The sequence below is a fragment of the Vespa mandarinia genome, chromosome 7 (assembly GCF_050613455.1).
Source record: "Vespa mandarinia isolate Hongniang chromosome 7, ASM5061345v1, whole genome shotgun sequence".
Taxonomy (NCBI): Eukaryota; Metazoa; Arthropoda; class Insecta; order Hymenoptera; family Vespidae; genus Vespa; species Vespa mandarinia.
Window position 1 is genome coordinate 5,013,179 of NC_140816.1, and position 21,822 is coordinate 5,035,000.

Here is a 21,822-nt window from a genome sequence, read left to right on the forward strand (position 1 = left end):
ATTCTTTCCGGACGTCCGTCTGTCCGATTCGCAACGGAGGAACGAGGATATACTCAACGGGATACCTTGAATCTTATCGGGAACAGAAAGAAAGAGATCCGATTTCGAGAGCCGTTGCTAATTAGCGAACGTTTTAACGAATCCTACTTATTCTTACAAGCACGAGAACTAACTCGATAATTATTATTAAAGAAACACTTCTCTCTCTCTCTCTCTCTCTCTCCCTCTCGCTCTCTCTTTCTCTTTCTCGCTTTTCTTTCAACGATTAAGCAATTTCTTTCTTACGTATATACGTTAGTACTTACATTGATACTTTGCGTAATTTTTCTCATTTTTAAAATTCGATTTAGAAATCTACGATGCATATATATATATATATATATATATATATATATATATATATATACATATGTGTGCGTGTAATTTTTTCTTTTTTTATTATCTTTATAATAAGATAATAATAGTAATATCAAGATATATATATATATATATATATATATATATATATATATACTAATATTTAATTATAATTTTGTGTGAGCAAATGAAAAATTTATATATATATATATATATATATATATATATATATTGATATAATATATATTGATATAACAAAATATTATATATTGATATAATATATTAACAAAAATCAACATTTCAATTTTATCTTTATATTATACAATTATTAAATAATTAATACTATTGTATTAAAGAATTATAAAGAGAACGTACAAAATTTTCATAAGATATATATTTAAAAACGATCATCGTTCGAATATCTCAAATAGGTTGTTAACCTATGATTAAATTAAAAAAAGAAAAAAGAAAAAAAAAAGAAAAAGAGAGAAGGAAAAAAAAAGAAATATCCAATCAATCATATTTAGTTACCCTGCCATTTAAGATGTCCTTATACTCAAATTATGACAAAAGCAATTACGTAATACCTATTATAAATTGTCTCTATTAGGTTACACATTATATATATATATCTATCTATCTATCTATCTATCTATCTATCTATCTATCTATCTATCTATCTATCTATCTACCTACCTATCTATATATATATGACTAATTCTAATTCATGTACCTTTCAATGTGATGTACATTTCATCGTGATAGCCTTTAGCTTTAACCCGGTTGTAGTGGGATTTGAAGGTAGTAAACGATCGCATTCATCATAAAGCAATGGCAATCGGTTGAGATTGCGCGATAGACAAGTAAAGACGATCTCAAGATCGTCCAAAGGAAAATGATTTTGCAAGGCCTTCTTCTTCTCCTTTATCGCTTGGATACCTACCTTCTTCAAGATCTTACAGCGGAACGGACAACAAGCTCACGTACTTAAGGAATATTAATTAGGCTTCTCTCACCGATGATCTTTGACCCCCTTCGGATTTCCTACGAAGGAAGACTATCTAACGTCTCTTGTGTTGTCTTTTCAGTACATATTTCGACTTATGCTTGCTTGGCCGCCGTGCTGCACGATGCGTCCTCGCTGATTGATATCCATCGGGTCCAGACGAACAGATTACGAAACATAATTCACGATTGAAGGAAATCTTTCAAAATCGTGATGATCCTCGATTTCAATCGAATTGACACGTATTTTCAATATTTCTCTCTCTCTTTTTATTTTTTCTAAAATTATAGAGAAGATGTCGATCATAAAGCATTTATTTGTTGTATATAATAATACGAATTTTATTTCGAAGGTTTGAATATTATTATAATAATCATTCGTTCATATTTTTTTCTTTTTTTATATGAAACTTTAATCATGTCTCTCATCGTCGGAGTCGGCGACTAAAAATTCATCTTGTGAATTATTATTTTTTTTTTTTTTTTTTTTTTTTCTTAATTGTGTAACGTTACGTCGTAAAACAAAAAAGAAAGAAAGAAAGAAAGAAAGAAAGAAAGAAAAAAAAAAGAAACAAATTCGTAATATTTTTTTCTTGTCTTTTTTTCTTTTCTCTCCGAAGAAATAATATTACGACGTATGTTCTGTATTTATCTTGAATCGATCATATTAACAAAATCCTGAATTTCTTTTATTCACATATTCTGTACAAGCATATTTTACAGAAAATCTCATATTATATCTAAACGCTATGTATTCGGGTACTTGTACTGAATATTTATAATCATATATTGTTTATTGCGTTTGGATATTTTCGGATTGTAGTATATGATATATATATATATATATATATATATATATATATATATATGTATATATATATATATATGTACGCATATATATCATTTTATTATGAATATTGTAATAATAATATTATTACTATTATTATTATTATTCTTATTATCATCATTATTATTATTATTATTATTATTATTATTATTATTATTATTATTATTATTATTATTATTATTATTATTGTTATTATTATTATATCCGAAATACCCAAACAAAAGGAAGGGATTCACCGACACCAGAATCATAAAATATAGATTATTCGATTCGTACGTTTAACGATTTACTAAATTGTATGGAATAAATAACACACATGTTTATGTATATATATATATATATATATATATATATATATACATACATACATACATACATATATATATAATATGTCATTCATTAGGATAATGTAAAACGTTGCTATATATGTATTGATCCAATGAATTAGAATAATTCTTTGTTAAACACGAAATCGCATATTGGATCGTATAAAAAAAACGAGTAAATACATGTGAACGCTCGAATCCGATATAATCGATCCAATCCGACCTGATATTAAAATTTTAAATGATAAAGGTGATTTATTTTTTCTCTCTTTTTTTTTTCTTTTTTTTTTAAATTCTCGATACTCTTTATTTTTGGTCAGCGTTCTCGACTTTTTTTTTTTTTTTTTTTTTTCGAAAAGATTTTCAACACGCGTCATCTCTTTCTCAAGCGTGGGAATTCTTTTGGATAGATTCACGTGCAAACGTAATGGAGAACGCAAGACACACACACACACACTCACATTCGCTCGCGCGCACACACATATACACACATACAGACATGTATGTAATTTCTATCGTAAAACATAAATCATCCTAGGGATATAATATTTTACGAAAGCGATTACCATCAAATAAGGAAGATCGTTGATGATTTACCGTTTGCTAGGTTTCCTTATGATCATAAAACGAAGCATCGTTCGTTCAGAATCGTATTCTATATATGTAGGTATGTAGGTATGTAATACGTACATAGATATATATATATATATATATATATACATACATATATATATATATATATATATATATATATATATATGTACGATCATATAACTAACACTTGAAGATCGTTCCTTTTTGGACGGTCGCAATAACGAGAGAGAGACACAAATCGTGAAGGAAAAAGAAAATTATTTTTTTTCCTCTCCTTTTTCTCTCTTTTTTATTTTTTTTTTTTTATATTTCTCTTTTACTATCTTGCAAAGTGATCAAATCTGCCATATCTTTTGATCGAAAATTTCTTATAATATTATATTATAGTATTTTAGAAATTTATTAGTAATACGCGTTAAATATAGATTTACACAGAAGAAGACATTAATATGGTCGTGGATCCCTTCTTTGAAAGTCTATTAGAGAAATTTAAATTTTCTGAACAAATTTCAACGATAAAATGTCCCTACGAGCTACTATCTATGCATTTTAATATAAACTTACGTTCTATCTTTAATCGACATTGTCTTTTTAACTAGCAATTGCAAGTGATCTCTCTCTATTCATCTCTCAATCTCTGTATAAATATGTATATATGTATATATACACATATATACATATATATATATATATATATATATATATATATATAATATTCCCTAGAAAAAAATTCGAAGAGAATCGTTTAAAATTCGAAACGAATGAAACTGGTAGATAAGTTCAACGACCTCCATTATCGTGACTGTCAGACATTAACCAAAATTGAATAAATCGATTATCTTGAATGGCTTTAAACCGAGACTTGTAACATCTAATATATCGTTTTATCGGGACGTTAATCCGATCAATCGCATAATGCGGAATGTTAAAAGATCGTATATTCTTATTTTCTATATAACGAAACTATAAATAATAACTATCGATCGAACTGCTACTTGTCTATCGGCATTTTAGCAAAACAGTTCTCGTTCATAATTGCTCTTCTTCTTTGTTTTATTCCTTTTTTTTTTTTCTTTTCATTTCTTTGCTTTCCTCTTTCGGAGCAGTCAAATGTCCCGCTTAGTTTTTCTTTTTTCTCTTTTTATTTTGTCATTTTTCTTTTCTTTCGTAAATAATTAATCCTACTTCGTCGAAAAAAAGAAAACAAAAAAAGAAAGATAATAATAATAATAATTAGGAACGTTCATGGTTTTAACGCACGAGCGTCCTCTGTTTTATCGAAAATTCTTTCGAATGTATTACCTTTAGAATTTCAACCCCATTTAGCAGCGACCGAATAAAGAGATCGTAAAAGATCTAATGCTCTGTTATCGGACACTGATGTTTCCGATAACGAGTCAATCGTTTCTTCCGTATCAGGATCATCCGATCTTCTTGAGAAGACTGACGGATTATCCGTGGTTGTACGAAATTTTCTACCTTGTTTACTACGGAATGTCGTGATCGAAGGTTCGGAAGATCTAGGTGTCGTCGATGACATCCTAGAATCTGGTTCGTTCGATCTCGAAGATGATCGTCTACCGATCGGTAATGTCAATTTGTTGATACCAGCTACTATTTCACGTGACTCCTCTGTGGAGAATCTGTTAACTGGCATCCTTAAAAGTGCATTTAACAATTGTTCCTTCTCTTCCTCCATTGTTTTGTTCATTGGTCCGTTACAATGATTAATCAACAATAGGACTAATTGTCTAACGGTTTCATTGGTGTCAGCTTGTTTCATCACTTTCATCAAGGTATCCGAACTGCTCTCGTTAAGTTTGCCAAAGATCCTCTTAGCCTTGACAACCTCGTTGTCACTCGTGTTCGAAGCACTCGAAGTTGTAGTAGCGTATGGTAACAAGGAAACCAAAGCATTGTCTTTGGGTATGGTGTTGGTCGATGTTACAGAAGACGTTATTGTTGTTGTTATACTGGAACGTGTAGTATAAATCGGTGTAGGGGTAGCCGTGTTCTCACCTGTGAATACACTTGGTAATAAAGTAAACGTAGTAGGTGAGTCATCATTGTTATGTGTCCATTGCCAAGGCGTTGATATATCCTCGCTCGTAATCGATGATTTCGTAGCATCATCGTAGGTATTTATGTTAAAAATCTTGTTCTTAAGAGAATCCAATGTACTACTACGTGTTGGTTTCAAAGTTGAAAATGATTCGTTCGAAGTAATTTCCTTCGAGGAAGGATCATCCTCTAAACCATGATTTATACGTTTAGGATCGATGAAAATAGTACTTTCCCAGAGTTGAGTTACCATAGGCGAGGACGTCCAATGATCATTGCTCAATATATTCGAAGCCGTATTGTTTTGAATCGAATTATTGTTCGAAGCATTTCGAGTGACCGTAGTAACGTGAGAAGAGTCATCAAAGTCTATCACCGTAGTCGTTATCGGATCTAGTCCAATGTTCGATGACGATATCGATGTCATCGTCACTGACCTCTCTGTCGTTTTATCCGTTTGCTTGATGTTACCCTCGACACGATTCTGACTAGTTCTAAAATTCTGATAGGAACTACGAGCTGTTACAAGAGACTCATCCGGGATTCTTGAATCGTAATAACGTATTCTGAATGGATTATTGCTGATCCTTTTTGGCGGTATCGACGTAGTAGAGCTGGATATTATACTATTCGATACTTCAGCAACCCGTGATCCATCGTCGTTATTGTTATCTTCTGGCTTGAAATAATGAGGCGTACCAAATCTCTCTGATTTGTTACCTAAACGCGAATCTTGTGCGTATTGTAGATAATAAGCTGGCGTCGAGGAAGGTACATAATTCTTATGTATCGGCGTAATACCAAGAGGTTTCACATGTTTGCCATAAGGGTCTGATCTGTTAATGGTTCCATTAGAAGTATCATCGTATTGATTTTCTCCGGATTTATATTCCACTGGGAAATAATCGTCTTTAGACGATCCGCTATGTTCGCTTGTTTCGACACTAGTGACTGGTATACGATTATCATTGCCGATATTGAACGCATTGTTTACTACGTAGGCAAAGTTGTTGTCAGCCGGCAAGGTCGAAGATTCATAATAATCATTATTATTGGATAGATCGTTCAAGGAGGAAGTTGTAGTTTGATCTAATGTATCCTCCGTAGGAGCTATCGTTGTCGTGTAATAACTGTTTTGCGTTTTAGGAGGTAACCATGTTGTCGTTTGATAACCATTGTCTTCGAAAGATCGAACTGTATTAATGGTCGATTGAGAAACACTGCCGATCGATCTAGCAGACGACAAAGTTGATTTATAAACATCGCGACGATATGTTTCAGGGAATCCAGTCGTATAAAAGTCACGACGTGCAGCCTGAACAGGTGGTAAGGTTGAACCATAATAGTCACGTTGAGACAAATAAGGCTTATAGGTGCTACTCGTAATCGCGATGGAAGGTGCTTGATAGACGCTCGGATACACGCTTGTTGGCTTTCGTCTTCTCGTTCCATTCACATCCTCCGAGAAATCCAATACCTCGTCTTTCTCCTTGGTAACCGATGGAAATTCTTCGGTTACTGTGGTCGGATAAGAAGTAGTGGTTTCACTCTGATCGCTTTCGGTAGTCCAGTTTGGATCGGTTGGCCTTATATCAGTGAGTACCTTCTTGAACGTGTCGGGATCTTGCAAGTAGGCGGATAAAGCATGTGTGAATACTTGTGCAAGCTCACGAAGCTTCGTTCCATTCGTTTTATTTGCTCCGTTTACTGGACCCTCGCTCTGTTGAAGATCCAAATCGTCATTGGAATTCTCAAACTCGTTGGAATCCTCTATCCTCGTATCGTTGATCTCAAGAGCGTTGTTAAGTTTAAATAATTCAGCATAGGATTCGACCGTCTGTTGGGTAAGTATACTCTTTGGTAGTTCCACCGTGGACTCATCCCTTTTCTCCGTCGACGTTTCCACAGTTTCTTCTGGACGATCGGTATTTGACTCTGTCGATTCTCTCGACGCAAAGTTTTCGCTGGCAGTGGCAAAGTAAAGAGCGAGTGAATGTAAAGTAGATGGCCCGGAGGCTGTCGATAAACTCGTACGAGAATTAACGGACGTGTTTACGTCGTTTTCTAAACCTTGAAGAGAATGTAACATATCGAGTACGTGTTCTCTCTCGTTGGCGGGCCTATTCTCTAAAGCCGAGCCAATTCTTAAAGTGCTTCGTGATTCTGGTAGATAACTCGAACTCGAACTCGAACTACTACTACCTTTTAATTTATTAGTCGACGACGAAGAGAAATATTGTTTAGACTTTGATACCAGGTTCTTAGAATTCCGATAATTAGATACGGTAGAAGTAAAACTAGGTACTGTGGCTGTATATACAGGTGGTTTAGCGGTCGTAATTGTTGTAGGAGTCGAAGTACTCGAATGAATGTAATTCTTCGTGAACGGTATGTAAGGACCTAACGTTGACATTACTTTGCCCTGTTTGTACGTAAAACTGGTGTCGTAAGGACTCAAGGTCTTTCCGGTTGTCGAATATTGCTGAGTATTCCTCGATGGTTTTTCCGTCGACAGGTTTATCGAGTTAGCACGGTAACTCGGTAAATTTCTCGTAGCTTCCTTAGCGTCAATCTTCGTCTCTGTCTCCGAACCCGTCGACTTTTGTCTATCGAGAATGTCGTTTGAATAATCGATAGAAGCTGCCGTCGTTCCTACGTCTTCGGTATAATCACGATAATTTTCTGTATTAACGTTAGATCTCGTAGTGGTATAACTCGTCGTCTCTTGATCGTCCTCAATCATCTTATTCCTATTATATTCATTATTATTTCGATAATAATTCGAATACGTCTCTCGATTGGGATTACTCGTATCTAGGTCGGTACGATAAGCCGCTTGTATTTCCGAGTTTTCATGATAATTTCCATTTAACGCTGCCGTGGAAATGGATTCCGTACTGGTCTGATAATCCTCAGTTTCTGGGCGATTAGTTGTGGCAACAGTTTCAACGACACCGCCAAAACCATATGATGTTTCCGTTGTATAAGGCTGTCTGTAGTAATCCGTACTATCCAAAGTCTTTTCGGTTGTTGTAGTATATTGTAATGTTGTCTCGTGACTCTGTACGGTGGTAGTTCGTGGTTTGTAAATTGGCGTGAACGTTGGACCAGGGAATGGTGGTATACTAAATCTAGTCCTGATCACAGGCGAACTAGTTTTTTCTTTCGTCGTTGTTGTTGAATCTCTCGTCGTTGATTCTTGATTGTTGTAAGATTGATAATAATATTGACGATTGGCGGCATTGTTGTTATAATAATTACCACGATTAGATACGAAAGCTGCACTTTCGGCAAACTGTTGATATTCTTTTACAGGACTCGAAGTAGTCGTTCTAAATGTCGTCGTTTCCATGTATGCTGGCGTAGCCTTTTGAGTTGGCGAATTCAAATTATTTAAATTTCGAGCATAATTCGTTCTCGTTTTCGTATTCCTACCGATAGGTCTCTCGTTACGTAAAGCTACGTTTTGTGTACCAGCTGATCCATAATAATCTTGGGAATTGTTAGACTGATCTTGATTGCCTTGAGTACCCTCTTGAAATTTCTCCTCGTAGCTTGGATTATATTGATTGTATTTACCATTTTGAGTATCTACCAGTTGATTTTGTTGTCTATTTATCGTTCGATAATTAAAGGTTGGTCCTTGTTTGGATTTTGGATTGAAATTCTCCTCCAGATCTTGTTCGTTACTTTGAAAACCATTAGAATTGGAGTTCTGTACAAATTGATTGCCGGATCTTCCATTTGTTTGATCGAAAACGTTACTCTGTTTGAATTGAGATTTAAAACCATCGGTGTTGTCTTGAATTTGATTGGGTCTCGCGGATTGACCAAACGGATTCGTTCTACCGTTTTGTCTGCCATCGTAGTTGTCCTGACCTTGATGATAATCGAGTTCGTCGTGATCAACGGTACGATGGAACTCGGATTTCATTTTCTTTTCCTCCGTACGTTTTCTCTCTTCCTCGGCTAGCTGTTCGGCACTTTGCTCATAGAGTTCCGTCGACTTACTGCAATCGACTTTGAACCACCAATCGCAAATCAATTGGGATTGCTGGAAGATGGTACCGTTCGGGCAAAGAAACGATATCTTACGTCCATTGTCACAGATGTGAAAGACCTGAAAGAACGTTGGATCATTGTTAATTTATAATCTTTTCGTTCTGAGATAGTAATCGAATTAAAAAAAAAAAAAAAAAAAAAAAAAAAAACAGAAACAAAAACGTCAAAAAAAATAAAAGGAAAGGAAAGAATAAATAAAAGAAAAAAAACATCGTTGGTCACAAATAAGCATGAAATACTTAAGTGACACATGCAACGTACTTGACAATTCGTTTCCAAATCAGCATAGTAACCACCTTTCAATCCGCGACAACTGAAGGAAGTTGCTGGGATCGTCGTGAAGGTTGGAAAATCAACGCCCGGTTGTCCAGATACACCTATATAAGACATGCCAAAGTCAATATTTATTCTTATATTGTTTGATTCGAGTCTTTTGCTACTAAATATAGATTCTACGAAAAGGGAATCGAACGAAGAGAATTAGTCTGCGGATATGGAATAGGATACATTTAATTACTATGAAAAGTTAAAGGTAAACATGCTACACGGGAAGAAAGTTTGCATTCTTCGAAATACCCGCTCCTTTGAGCCACTCCTTAAGAAGATCCTCGTTCCCAAAGAAGACTGGGAAAAGAAATGCGTTTTAGTGTAAGTAACAATGAGACACGCGTTGAGATTTGTTAATCAGGATGTTAAAGGGATGACGTTGAAACCTTGATAGACTTGGTACTCGCCATTCTTCTCTGGTGCCAATCTCTTGGCAATCTTTTTCAATGCCTCGACGTCTTCCTCGGATGCCTCGAGACTTGCCAGATCCAATTCCGACAGGAACTCCGGTAATCTCGCTTTTGCATCGTCCTGCGACTCCTGAAAAATGATAGTCCATTATGGTTAAAAATTATTCATATATTTTTCTTCTTCTTCTTTTTTTTTTTTTTTTTTTTTCTTTTTTATTAGTGATGGTGACATTCTATTTTCGAAATAATGACATTAAAGAAATAATAAAAGGTACAGGAGAGAGATACACAAAAATAATTGCAAAGAATTCAATTATGTATGATAAACATTTAATATTTTCTTCCTTTCAATGTTAAAATATTGATCGATAAAAAAAGAAGAAAGAAGAAAAAAAAAAAAAGAAAGAGAAAGAAACAGATTCGACTTCGTCGATTACGTTAAATTCATAAATTATCATGATCCGATATTAATGCTATGTGATATCGATGTTATAGTGATCAACGAGGGGAAAACTTTATTTTGTTATAAATTTCATCGTTTATTTTCATAGTTTATTTTATTTCAAGGATAGAAAATTTGCTGGTATTACGTTTGTCCCAGATACATCCTATATATCACGAAACTGTTTAGACAGTACATAAACTGGCAAGTTAGGAAAATCAGATTAGGAATAATTAAAGTTCATATCAAATATCAAAAAATAGTTAGATGATAGATGCCTCCTTCCCCTTCTCCTTCTCTCTCTCTCTCTCTCTCTTTCTCTCTCTTTTTATAATTTGTTGTTATCTCCGATATTTTGTCTTCCTTCATTACGAAGAAAAGAAATAATTTGGCGGGATATTTTAAATGGAAGCTAATTGATCGTAAAAACAAACGAGGTCACCGTCATCTCAGGGAAGGAAACGGGATAGATGGTGTTACGTAAAAAGCCAAAGAAAACACTATATCCTATCGTATCTTCTTCTGTTTTATCCTCACATACCTTAGCGACCAGGAAATTACGGTAGGTGTTACTTCCTCCCAAAGGAGGTACAACATCCTCCTCTTTTCTCTGTTCTTTCTCTCACGCGAGGTGTGACTTCCATTTAACCATACACCTATTACTTCTACGATCCTTAGAAACTCCTATCACCATCACCTTTCTTGTTCCTGGATTTATACGATCCGAGCGAACGTAACAAAGATAATTAAGTATGCTAGATACATATATATATATATATATAGAGAGAGAGAGATTTTACCCATACAGAGTTATCTATATTTTTTTTCCTTCTTCTCTTCTTTTTTTTCCCCCTTTCCTTTATTTCTTTTCTTCCTTTTCGACTCCTCAAAATTTTGTAAAATTCAATCTCATCGTTCTATTTCTTTCTTCTTGTTTTTTTTCTTTTTTTTTTTTTGTGTGTGTTCTATCGATTTCGTTAATTGAATATTATAGAACGACACGTGACGAAATATTTTATATTAGAATAAATCGATCTTCCATCATCTCTCGTCTATTGTTTTTAATAATTTCATAAGCAAATGATATAATTAATTTTGTATATGAATACATAAATGTGAAATAATAGTGATCATTAAATTTTCGAGAAAGATTATTTCTCGTAAATTACGATAATATCATTTCTTTTTTCTTTTCCTTTTCTTTTCTTTTCTTTTTCTTTCCTTTTCCTTTTTTTTTTTTACACGACTGAGAGTGCAATTTTTAATAATTTATATAAATTATTAAAACAAATAAATTTTTAATGATTTATCTTTTATTTATATAAATTATTAAAATAAATAAATTTTTAATAATTTATATAAATAAATGATAAAGAAACGATGAGAAGATTGATATGTTAAATGAAATATATACTTGCATATATATATATATATATATATATATATATATATATATAAATCGAGAAATTCAGTAGCGCGAGAAACGTTATAAACTGGCGGTCATTGATACGCGACGGTGAGTTTTCAATTTTCCGTAACGCGCAACTACTCGAGCGACTTTTATCCGATAATTGAGTTTTGTTTCGTAGTGAATAGACCAGCGTAACATGGCACGACTTCTCGTTCGAGGAAACAAATATCGGTATATCGATCACATTCTATCTTCTCTCCGTTCTTTTATTACTGAACAATTTCTGATTTTACTTGTTTGTTCGATTAAATTTAATATGTATATATATCCGAATAATACAAGAATAAAGTGTTCTTTTAAAGTTCGTTTAAATGAAAGAAAGAACGAGAGAAAAGAAAAGAAAAGAAAAAAAAAACTTTTTTTACTTTTTTTTTTTTTTTCTGTTTATTTCCCTTTAATCAGTAAACGTTTAAAATTATCTTATAATGTTTAATTGTTTTATTTTTTCAATTATTTCACTTTGTAAATGATAATTAAAGATCTATGATAATATTGACAGATCATAATATAGATTATGATTTATCGTCTGTATTTCCCTCTCTCTCTCTATTTATCTATATATATATATATGCGTGTGTGTGATTGTGTGTGTATATAGTTCATTTTAAATTACTGAAATTTTCAAATAATTATAATAATATGAAAATAATAATGATAAGAAATAAAAAATTGAAATGATGTTTCTCTTTCTCTCTCTGTCTCTCTGTATCTCTCTCTCTCTCTCTCTTTCTCTCTCTCTCTCTCTCTTTCTCTTTCTCTCTCTCTCTCTCTCTCTCTCTCTCTTTCTCTCTATTTCTCTATTTCTCTTTTTTTCTCTCATGAAAATATGGAAGAATATCTTCGTTCGTTTAAAAGTAGAAAGAAAAAAAATTTGTGGATCAAATCATAACACGTACGATCAATTACATTTTCTTTTTGTATTTATTAATCATGGATATTGAATGAACGATCGATGCTCCAAGTAACGAACTGACATATTTTTTTTACCTCGTCGCTTTTCTTTTCTCCTTTTTTTTTTTTCTTTTATTCCTTTTGAAATCCGGACTTGAAAATTTCCATGTTGAATTCGACATTCGAATCCGGTATGTTCGATACAAATCCGAATAGTTACGTAACGGCAAACGTCGAGAATTTATGAACACGCATTTGGCAAGAGCACACCGAGAACTTTCGAGTGGTCTGCTGGTGAAAAGTTTTAAGAGAGGAACTGACAAAAAATAGAAAATTTTTAATCGAAAAGCTAGCGTTTTGTACAAATGCAATATCAATTGAACAATTTGCAAAATCAAAGAATGACGAAAAAAGAAAAGAAAAGAAAAAAAAAATGAATAAATAAATGAAAAATTATAAAAGGAATATTTCCAAAAAACAATCGACTATATCATTTGTTAAGTATGACAAAATTAAGCGAAGAAAAAAAACAGATTATAACAACATCTTTCACATAAAAAAATTCTAATTAAAAATATCAGACAATTGACTATATCAATTGTTATTAACAAACGAATAAAAACAAAAAAAAATCAAATAAAGAAAGAAAGGAATACAAGTCTACAAAAATGTGATTCGAATAAAAAATTTCTAACAAAAATATACCGTAAAAGGATCAATGGTATCAATTCGTGTTAATTATAGTAAGATTTAAAAAAAAAAAAAAAAAAAAAAAAAAGTAAAAGGAATAAATAACAATATAATTTTCAATAATATAACTTCCAACGATATAATTTTCAATATTATTACGACTCATTAATCTTTAATTTCTTCTCGAACAATCATGTAAATGAATTTATAACGTAGTACAGTATGAATAAACAATTTTCTACCAGACGTATTATATGGACTATAATAACGAATAAATGGCTGTTCGATAATGAGATTCGTTCGATTGTAAAAAACGTGACGTCGAAATCTCACCCATCGTTTCTCATGAATTTTCGTTCTCATTACACCCATGCATACATAACATACATACATACTTATATACATAGATAAATACATATATATATATATATATATATATATATATATATGTTCGAACGATTGAATTAAAATCATTCCATGGTTAGTATTTAACGAACAATTTCTTCGTTTCGAACGAAGTACAAAATTAATCGCGATGATAGAAAAGCAATGAACGAACAAAGAAATCAATTCGAATTAAACAAAAGTATAAATAATCGATCTTCGTTTGAATTATTTGAAAACAGTATCAAACTTTTGGAAAAGTTTCATATATTACGACAAGATAGAACTGACAGATGTATGGTAGAACGACAAGGACGTTGCTGATGTTATCCTAAAATGAGCTGAGCTAAGGATGTGATTAATTTTAACTGTCCGACCAACTTTAATAGACGGATAATAATAATTACCAGAATATGGTACATGTTATGGTATCCTAGTTGGTTAGAAGTGAATAAGTGACTGAGAGAATAAAAGAGAGAGAGAGAAAGAGAGAAAAAGAGAGAGAGAGAAAAAGAGAGGGAGAGAGAGAGAGAGAGAGAGAGAGAGAGAGATGTTTTATCTTCCTTGAGCGCCATATTCACCCTCTTCATTTTACATAATTAAACACTCGACATATTTAACGCAAAATTTACATAAGTGCGAACGTTCTCTCTACTCGCTTTTCCTATTAATTTGTTGGCTACGCATTTTCTCTCTCTCTCTCTCTCTCTCTCTCTCTCTCTCTCTCTCTCTCTCTCTCTCTCTCTCTCTCTCTCTCTCTCCCTTATGTGTGCTTACGAGAAAAATAATTAATTTAACCTTTGATTCTATATTTTATTTATTCGTCTACCAAAAGGTCCTCTCTCTCTCTCTCTCTCTCTCTATTTATTTCTCAGTTTCACATTTATAATTTTTTTTTCTTCTCCCGTTTATTAGATTTAAAATTGCATTCATTGTGCTTCTTTATTATTTTGTACCATCTTTTATCTCTTTTTTTTTCTATTTCTCTCCCTCTCTCTCTCTCTCTCTCTCTCTCTCTTTCTCTCTCTCTCTCTCTCTCTCTCTCTCTATATATATATATATATATATATATATATATATATGTTAGTATAAGAATAAATAAAAATTAATACTAACTAACATTTCTTTTACATATATTTCGTATATCCTGTGTACTATATGCATTATTTCTTTCTTTGTTTTTATTTATCATCTTTTATATCGCAATTAAAATCATTTTTAATTTTCATGACAAATGATGATATAGGTTATACGACGATTGTAAATTTTTAATAACATTAACTTCGCACAATCAAAAACATACATTTTCTTCCCCTCTCTTTCTTCTTTCTCTTTTTTTTTCTTCTTTTTTTTTTTTTTTTTTTTTTTTTTAATGCGTACCCGAGAAAAATCAACAATTTCTTTTAATTTTATCTTTGACTCGGTAAAACTCGTTATTGTCTTTTGGACTCGTTAATTTTACACATTAATTCAAATGTCGCGAAAGGAAAGAGAAAGAAAAGACAAGAAAGAAGTCATTAAGAGAATCGTGGAGAAAACGGGAGGGATGGGGTGGGGGTGGGGAAGGGAGCGAAATCCTTTGAAATCCCTTTAATATTCATCTCTTCGTTTATTTCTCAATTACTCGTGTCCTTTTGAAAACGAGCTCTAACATCGAATTATAATTATTAAATTTCTCGTTAGAAAATTTGCGACTAGTATCTACCACCACCAGTTCCCTGTTCATTATATTCATATAATTGTTATTACGTTTCTCGTGCTATAATGTAATCATGTAATATTTCGACCGTTACGAAATTATATAGGAAAAGAAATGATTTTTTTCAAACGATCTCTATCTCTCTCTCTACAAAAAATGCATCTACGTAATTATTAATGTCGAAATATCTTGAATCATTTTATTCTTTCTATTCATTGTATTTTATTAACTATTTGTTTGTACGTTATCAAGAAATATGCAGAGATTATCGTGCAATATTATTAATTAATTAACTTAATAAACAAACAAATCGAATATATATATATATATATATATATATATCTTATCAAGTAATTAATTTAATTCGAACGAATTATGGAAGGTATATGAATTTTATAATAACATATAATATAATTATTACACATTGATATTTAAATATTGAAATATTTAAAACTTACCAATAATTATGTATTGATTATTTAATTAATAAATCCTTAATGTCATTTAATTAATAAAATGTACGCGCGCGTACACGCACACACACACACACACACGTATATTCTCTTTCTCTTTGTCTCTCTTTTTGATTAAATGAATAAAAGAATGAATGAAATATCAAGCTTTAGATGCGAAGTTAAAAAACAAGTAATGATATGCACATCATTGTGCTGTGAATTATATATATATATATATATATATATATATATATAAAACAAAAAAAGAAAATATGTATTCAAAGAGAAGAGTATAAAAGAGAGGAAAAAAAAATTACGATCACGAAAATGAATTTCTCGTTTATTATTCAACGTGGTACGGTATGTGCGTACGTATGTTTAACAAAAAATTCCAACTATCGGCATGGAAAATCGGAAAGCAACTCGATGACACTTCGGTATTCCATAATTTTCCTAATTATCGTTTATAGAGAACGACAAAGGAAGGACTTGTATGACTTCGGTCGAATAGGAATCTACAAATAAATCTATCGTCTAATTATGAAGGTATAGTTATGAATGGCATTCGTGATTGAAATTATGAGAATGGTTGTTCTCTCTCTCTCTCTCTCTCTCTCTCTCTCTCTCTCTCTCTTTCTCTCTCTCTCTTTCTTTCTTTCTCTGGAGAATTACCCAATAGTTCGATTAAATTTTCTCATTTGTTGACGCTTTATCCAAAAACGATCAACGTAATTGTTCCATTGGTATTTGTTATCGGCGTTGTTATCACTTTAAAACTTTGACATTAAAATACTTTTACTATGCTTTTATTTTTATTTTTATTTTTTTTTTCGATTTTTAATGAAATATTAAACATTCATTCGAAAATCGACGATGATTGATAAAATCAATTCAATAAAATTGCACAAGATACAACGTGAAATTACAAAATAATATCCATTGGAACAGACGAATTGTTCGTTGAGAAAATTGAAAAAAAAAAAGAAAAAAAAAAAAGAATTAAAACTTCCCCTTATCGAATATTAATAAAAATCCTTTCGTTTATTATTATTAGATCGTTCAATTATTACGGTAACGTTGAACAAACGACGAGAATAAACATAAATATTGATAATTAAGGAAGTCGTTGAATTAATGAACTTTCAACGGAAAGTCATCATTTATCTTGTTATTTAATCGATCGATCATAATCATCGAGCATATCCAAACATGTTCGAAGTTTCAAAACAAGGACAGGTATCTACGCATATGCGCGTCAACGAAGCGTCGATAATAATTCATTCACCTATTCGTCACTAGTATATGTTTTCCCGTAAATATGTTCACATATATACCCACGTACGTACGCTTATATATATATATATACACACACACAGGCACATAAACACAAATACACATATATATATATATATATATCTAGATACGTCGCATCGCTTGTTCGATACCCGCGTTCCAAGCGAGTTTCTGCGATTTTCCAGCGATTTCTTTCTCAAGTGAATTCTCGTACACGTCTCTCTCTCTCTCTTTCTCTCTCTCTCTCTCTCTATCTATCTATCTATCTATCTATCTATTTCTCTCTCTCTCTCTCTCTCTCTATCTATCTATCTATCTATCTATCTATCTATTTCTCTCTCTCTCTCTCTCTCTCTCTCTCTCTCTCTCTCTCTTTCTCTTTCTCCATCTACCATGACAAAACTAATCTTCGATATCAGCTTGCACACGAATAGTGTCGTATTGATATCGCAACAAGAGAATGTTCTGAAAACAAGAATGCTATAAAGAAGAATCGAAATAAAATGACGAAAATAGTTAAATGGTAGATAAAAGAATGAGAAAGAAGAAAGAGAAATGTACAATTTTTATTAGATCGATTTTTAATTAAAAATAAAGTATGATAGAAGAGTAATAATAAAGACGAATATAAAGATGGAAACTTTGTAAGAATTAAAAAGAATAAAGGAAAAAAGAAAAATACAGAAAGAGAAAGAAAAAGGAAGGAAGAAAAAAATAATAGATAAGAAGATAGGAATGAAGAAAGAGAGAAAGAGAGAGAGAGAGAGAGGGGGGGACAGAGAGTGAGGGGGAAGAAGTTGTAATTAGAAATTAATGTAAATAATCCAATAAAAAAAATCAACTACTACGTAATAACGTCATAAGATGCAATTGGTAAGAAATGAATTGGACTATAATATTTAATGAGATATGAAAGAAAAAGAGAAAGAGAGAGAGAGAGAGAGAGAGAGAGAGAGAGAGAGAGAGAGAGATAAAGAAATAGATAAAGAAATAAAAAAAGAAAGGCAATTCTTCAAGTCAATGCATTATTACCGCGTACTAGCTTTAAGTATTTGCATTGGCCGTCATTACGAGACATCTTCTCCTCGTTTTCTTAAACTTTAAACTGTACGTGACGTATCCAAGGAATTTCCATCCTTGAAACAGTCTCGAACGTTTATTCGTGGTACAATGGTACTTTCTTGAATTTTCTCTCTCTCTCTCTCTCTCTCTCTTTCTCTCTTTGTCTCTCTTTCTTTCTCACAGACACACACATCTTACTCTCTTACATGCGTTTGTATATCTTTCCAACGATAAGCGAGAAAAGACAGAGAAAACGAAAAAGAAAGATAGAGAAGAAGAGAGAGGGAGAGAGAGAGAGAAAGAAATAAAGAGGTCGACCTCCTCTGTTCCATAATACCGTTGCATCATGGGATATCCCATTGTCTTCCCAATCTGATGCACTCGACCGGAAGCCCGACGCTTCGCTTCTGAGATAATACATACGTACGCGCAGGAACCGCTTAAGATAGTCGATAGTCATCCGTGCTTCGTTTTCGGCCTCGATAAACTCAGGGAATTTGTCGAGCAGGCAATTCCCGTCTCTAGCAAAACCATCTTTTCTATATCTCCTACTATCTCTTTCTATGAGATTTTTTCCTTCTCGAAAAATATGAAAATACTTTGTCTTATATTTTTTTTTTTATCTCTTGCCTTTCTCCCTCTCTCCCTTTCTCCCTTTCTCTCTCTCTCTCTCTCTCTCTCTCTCTCTGTCTTTTTTTTCTTTTCTCTTCTCCTTTTTCTTTTATTTATTTTTTCTTTTTTGTAATTATTTTACTAAGAACAATTAAACGCAACAATATTTAATATGTCGTTAATTATTAATATAATATTGTTTTATATAAATCATTAATTATTTTCCACGCGAGAAGTAAGATTTATATATTAAAAAGGATTTGAATTAGAAAAGTATTGTCAACATTATATATTGATTATGTTAATTGTATTTTAATGATCAATATAAAAACAATTAATATAATAATTCCTTCGTTGTTCTATTATAAAAAGAACAAAAAATATTTATATATGTTTTAACTATGTAAGTTTATGTATTACATGTTGTACAAATAATATTTATAATAATAATAGAAATAATTATTATAATAATAATAATAATAATAATAATAATAATAATAATAATAATAATAATAATAATGATGATAATTTTTTCTAATTTCGGTAAAACTCCTGTCGCGATGGGAGGAAGTAACCGTGATTTAATTTCAGTAGTACGAGTCAATCTCTTTAACGACATGCTTTCACCAAGTTAAACGGGTTCTCACTTGTCACTGTTGTGTGAACAACATATTAACATTCCACGACGACGACGACGACGAGGACAAGAACGACGTGTAACGAATAAATTTTGATTTATTAATAAATTCATAAAAATTTATATATATTTTAATAATATAATAAAAGTACGATTGAAAGAATTTTTTTTTATTTTTTTTTTTTTTTTTTATTTTCACGATTTTCAATGGAAACAACGAAATAACGAATGAACAGTCGTTTTCGATTGAACAATTCATAAAGATATAATTATAAACCTCTTCCCTATGCACGTTCTAACGATTTATTTATTTATTATTTATCCATTTTAACTGACATACATGTGTTAAATGTTCAAATATAAAGAACATTAATTATCCTTCGTAATTGCGTTACGTCTCGTTGAAATGACGAAATACATGAGAATTAAAAATAGACTTGTTTTCGTTCAAAAAGAGACAGATAGAGATAAATAGATAAATAGATAGATAGAGACAGAGAGAGAAAGAGAGAGAGAGAGAGAAGAGAGAGAGAGAAGAGAGAGAGAGAGAGAGAGAAGTACTAGAAGAGGACATCTATGAGATTAATAAAGTAATTTATTTGCCAACGAAATCAACGTTTGAAACGAGCTTTCTAAATTGTAACGATGTAAAATGTTCAAATCTGCTCGTATAAGAACGTTCTATGTTGATGAGTTTAATTAACAAATTTCAGTTATTCATGAAAATGGTCAATTTAATATGAAAATATTAATAATCAAAGATATTTTTTGTTATATATTTTGTACGATATTGATTGAACGATTCGATTGTACGATATTATATCAGAGAAATTTACAATATAATGTTATATTTTATTGATTAACATGCAACAGAATTTTTTTGTAAAAATTATTTTAATACATCGTTTATTGATTAATATTATTATTGTATTCGAAATAGAGAGAGAGAGAGAGAGAGAGAGAGAGAGAGAGAGAAAGATAAAAATCATATTCGTATAAGTTAAATAATAAAATATGAAACATCATTCGTGTTCAAATATTCGAAATATTCATTTGACTTTTGATAATAAATTTTTTTTAATCTTTTCTCAAAATCGTCAATACTTTTTATTGGCGAGTAAAAAAGATCATTAAATTCTTCGTCATTTTGTTATAATAACGTCGTAAAAACTCGAGAAGTTACGTTAACATTATCGTTGATTGCAATCGGCGAACTTTTGATCGAGACTAATTTAACGCTCAACTTGCAAACGATAATCTCCCTACAGCCAACGAAAATATTCGCCAACGAAAATATTCGACTTCTAACTTTTGAAAAACTTCACTAGATTATAATCATAAATCGGGAAGACGTGATCGTACGACGTAGTAACATACTTTCGATAATCGACATAATGAAATTCTGATTAATTTCCATTTGCTATATGTTGAGCCATTAATTATAATTGTTTAATTTTATTAAAAAAATATTACGAAAAAAAAAGGAAAAATAAAATAAATAAACAAAAATGAATTCAACGTTAAAGAGAAAAAAGTTTGTTTTATTATCAGTAAGAAATTAGTTTTTGAAACGTTGATAATTTATTGTTTGTTTATAATTTTTTCTTCTTTCTTTTTCATTTTTTTTTCTTTTTTGATTCATTTACTTATCTTACAAAAAGAAAAAAAGGTATAGGAGGAATATTTGATAAACTTAAAAATTGTATTAAAGTTGATATAAAAATTGATATATTCATTGTACTATTTGTAATATTAAAACAATCTAATATCTAAATATAATTTTTTTTATTTACTTTTTTGTTTTCATTATAGTTATAAATATTTATAATTGTTTTAAATATCGACACATCATCATACAGTAAAACAGTGTTTTCGATTTCTAGATTATTCATGGGAACAGTCGGGTGAAATATATGGTCAAAAGCTAGCCTTCCTCGAAAATGCAGGTACCTATGAGCTCTGTTCGTTCGCAGAATTTCAATTCACTTTATTCATTGGAATTGCATTGAATTTAAAGGTACTAGCTACTGCAAAATTTAATTATACAAATCGTACAATATGTACATACGTAAATATTCCTATCAATTTTTCTCTTTGCTTTTTCTCTAACGACGTAAGAATATATTCGAGAGATAAATAATCTTTTCATTCATTATTTTTTTCTGAAAGAAAACTTTGATGAAAAAATTTTTTCAAA

General features: G+C 31.4%; 1 protein-coding gene across 1 annotated transcript in view; it reads right to left on the reverse strand.

The window, feature by feature from the left end:
* Window positions 1-2,443: 2,443 nt before the first annotated feature.
* thw (chitin-binding domain protein thawb) overlaps window positions 2,444-21,822 on the reverse strand; it is a 104,241-nt gene continuing 84,862 nt past the window's right edge. The window contains exons 5-7 of the mRNA XM_035863174.2: window positions 9,987-10,119; window positions 9,514-9,629; window positions 2,444-9,310 (exon numbers count right to left, since the gene is read on the reverse strand). Coding sequence (XP_035719067.2) covers window positions 4,442-9,310; window positions 9,514-9,629; window positions 9,987-10,119 — 5,118 coding nt within the window. The 3' untranslated portion in view covers window positions 2,444-4,441. The remainder of the gene's footprint in view (window positions 9,311-9,513; window positions 9,630-9,986; window positions 10,120-21,822) is intronic.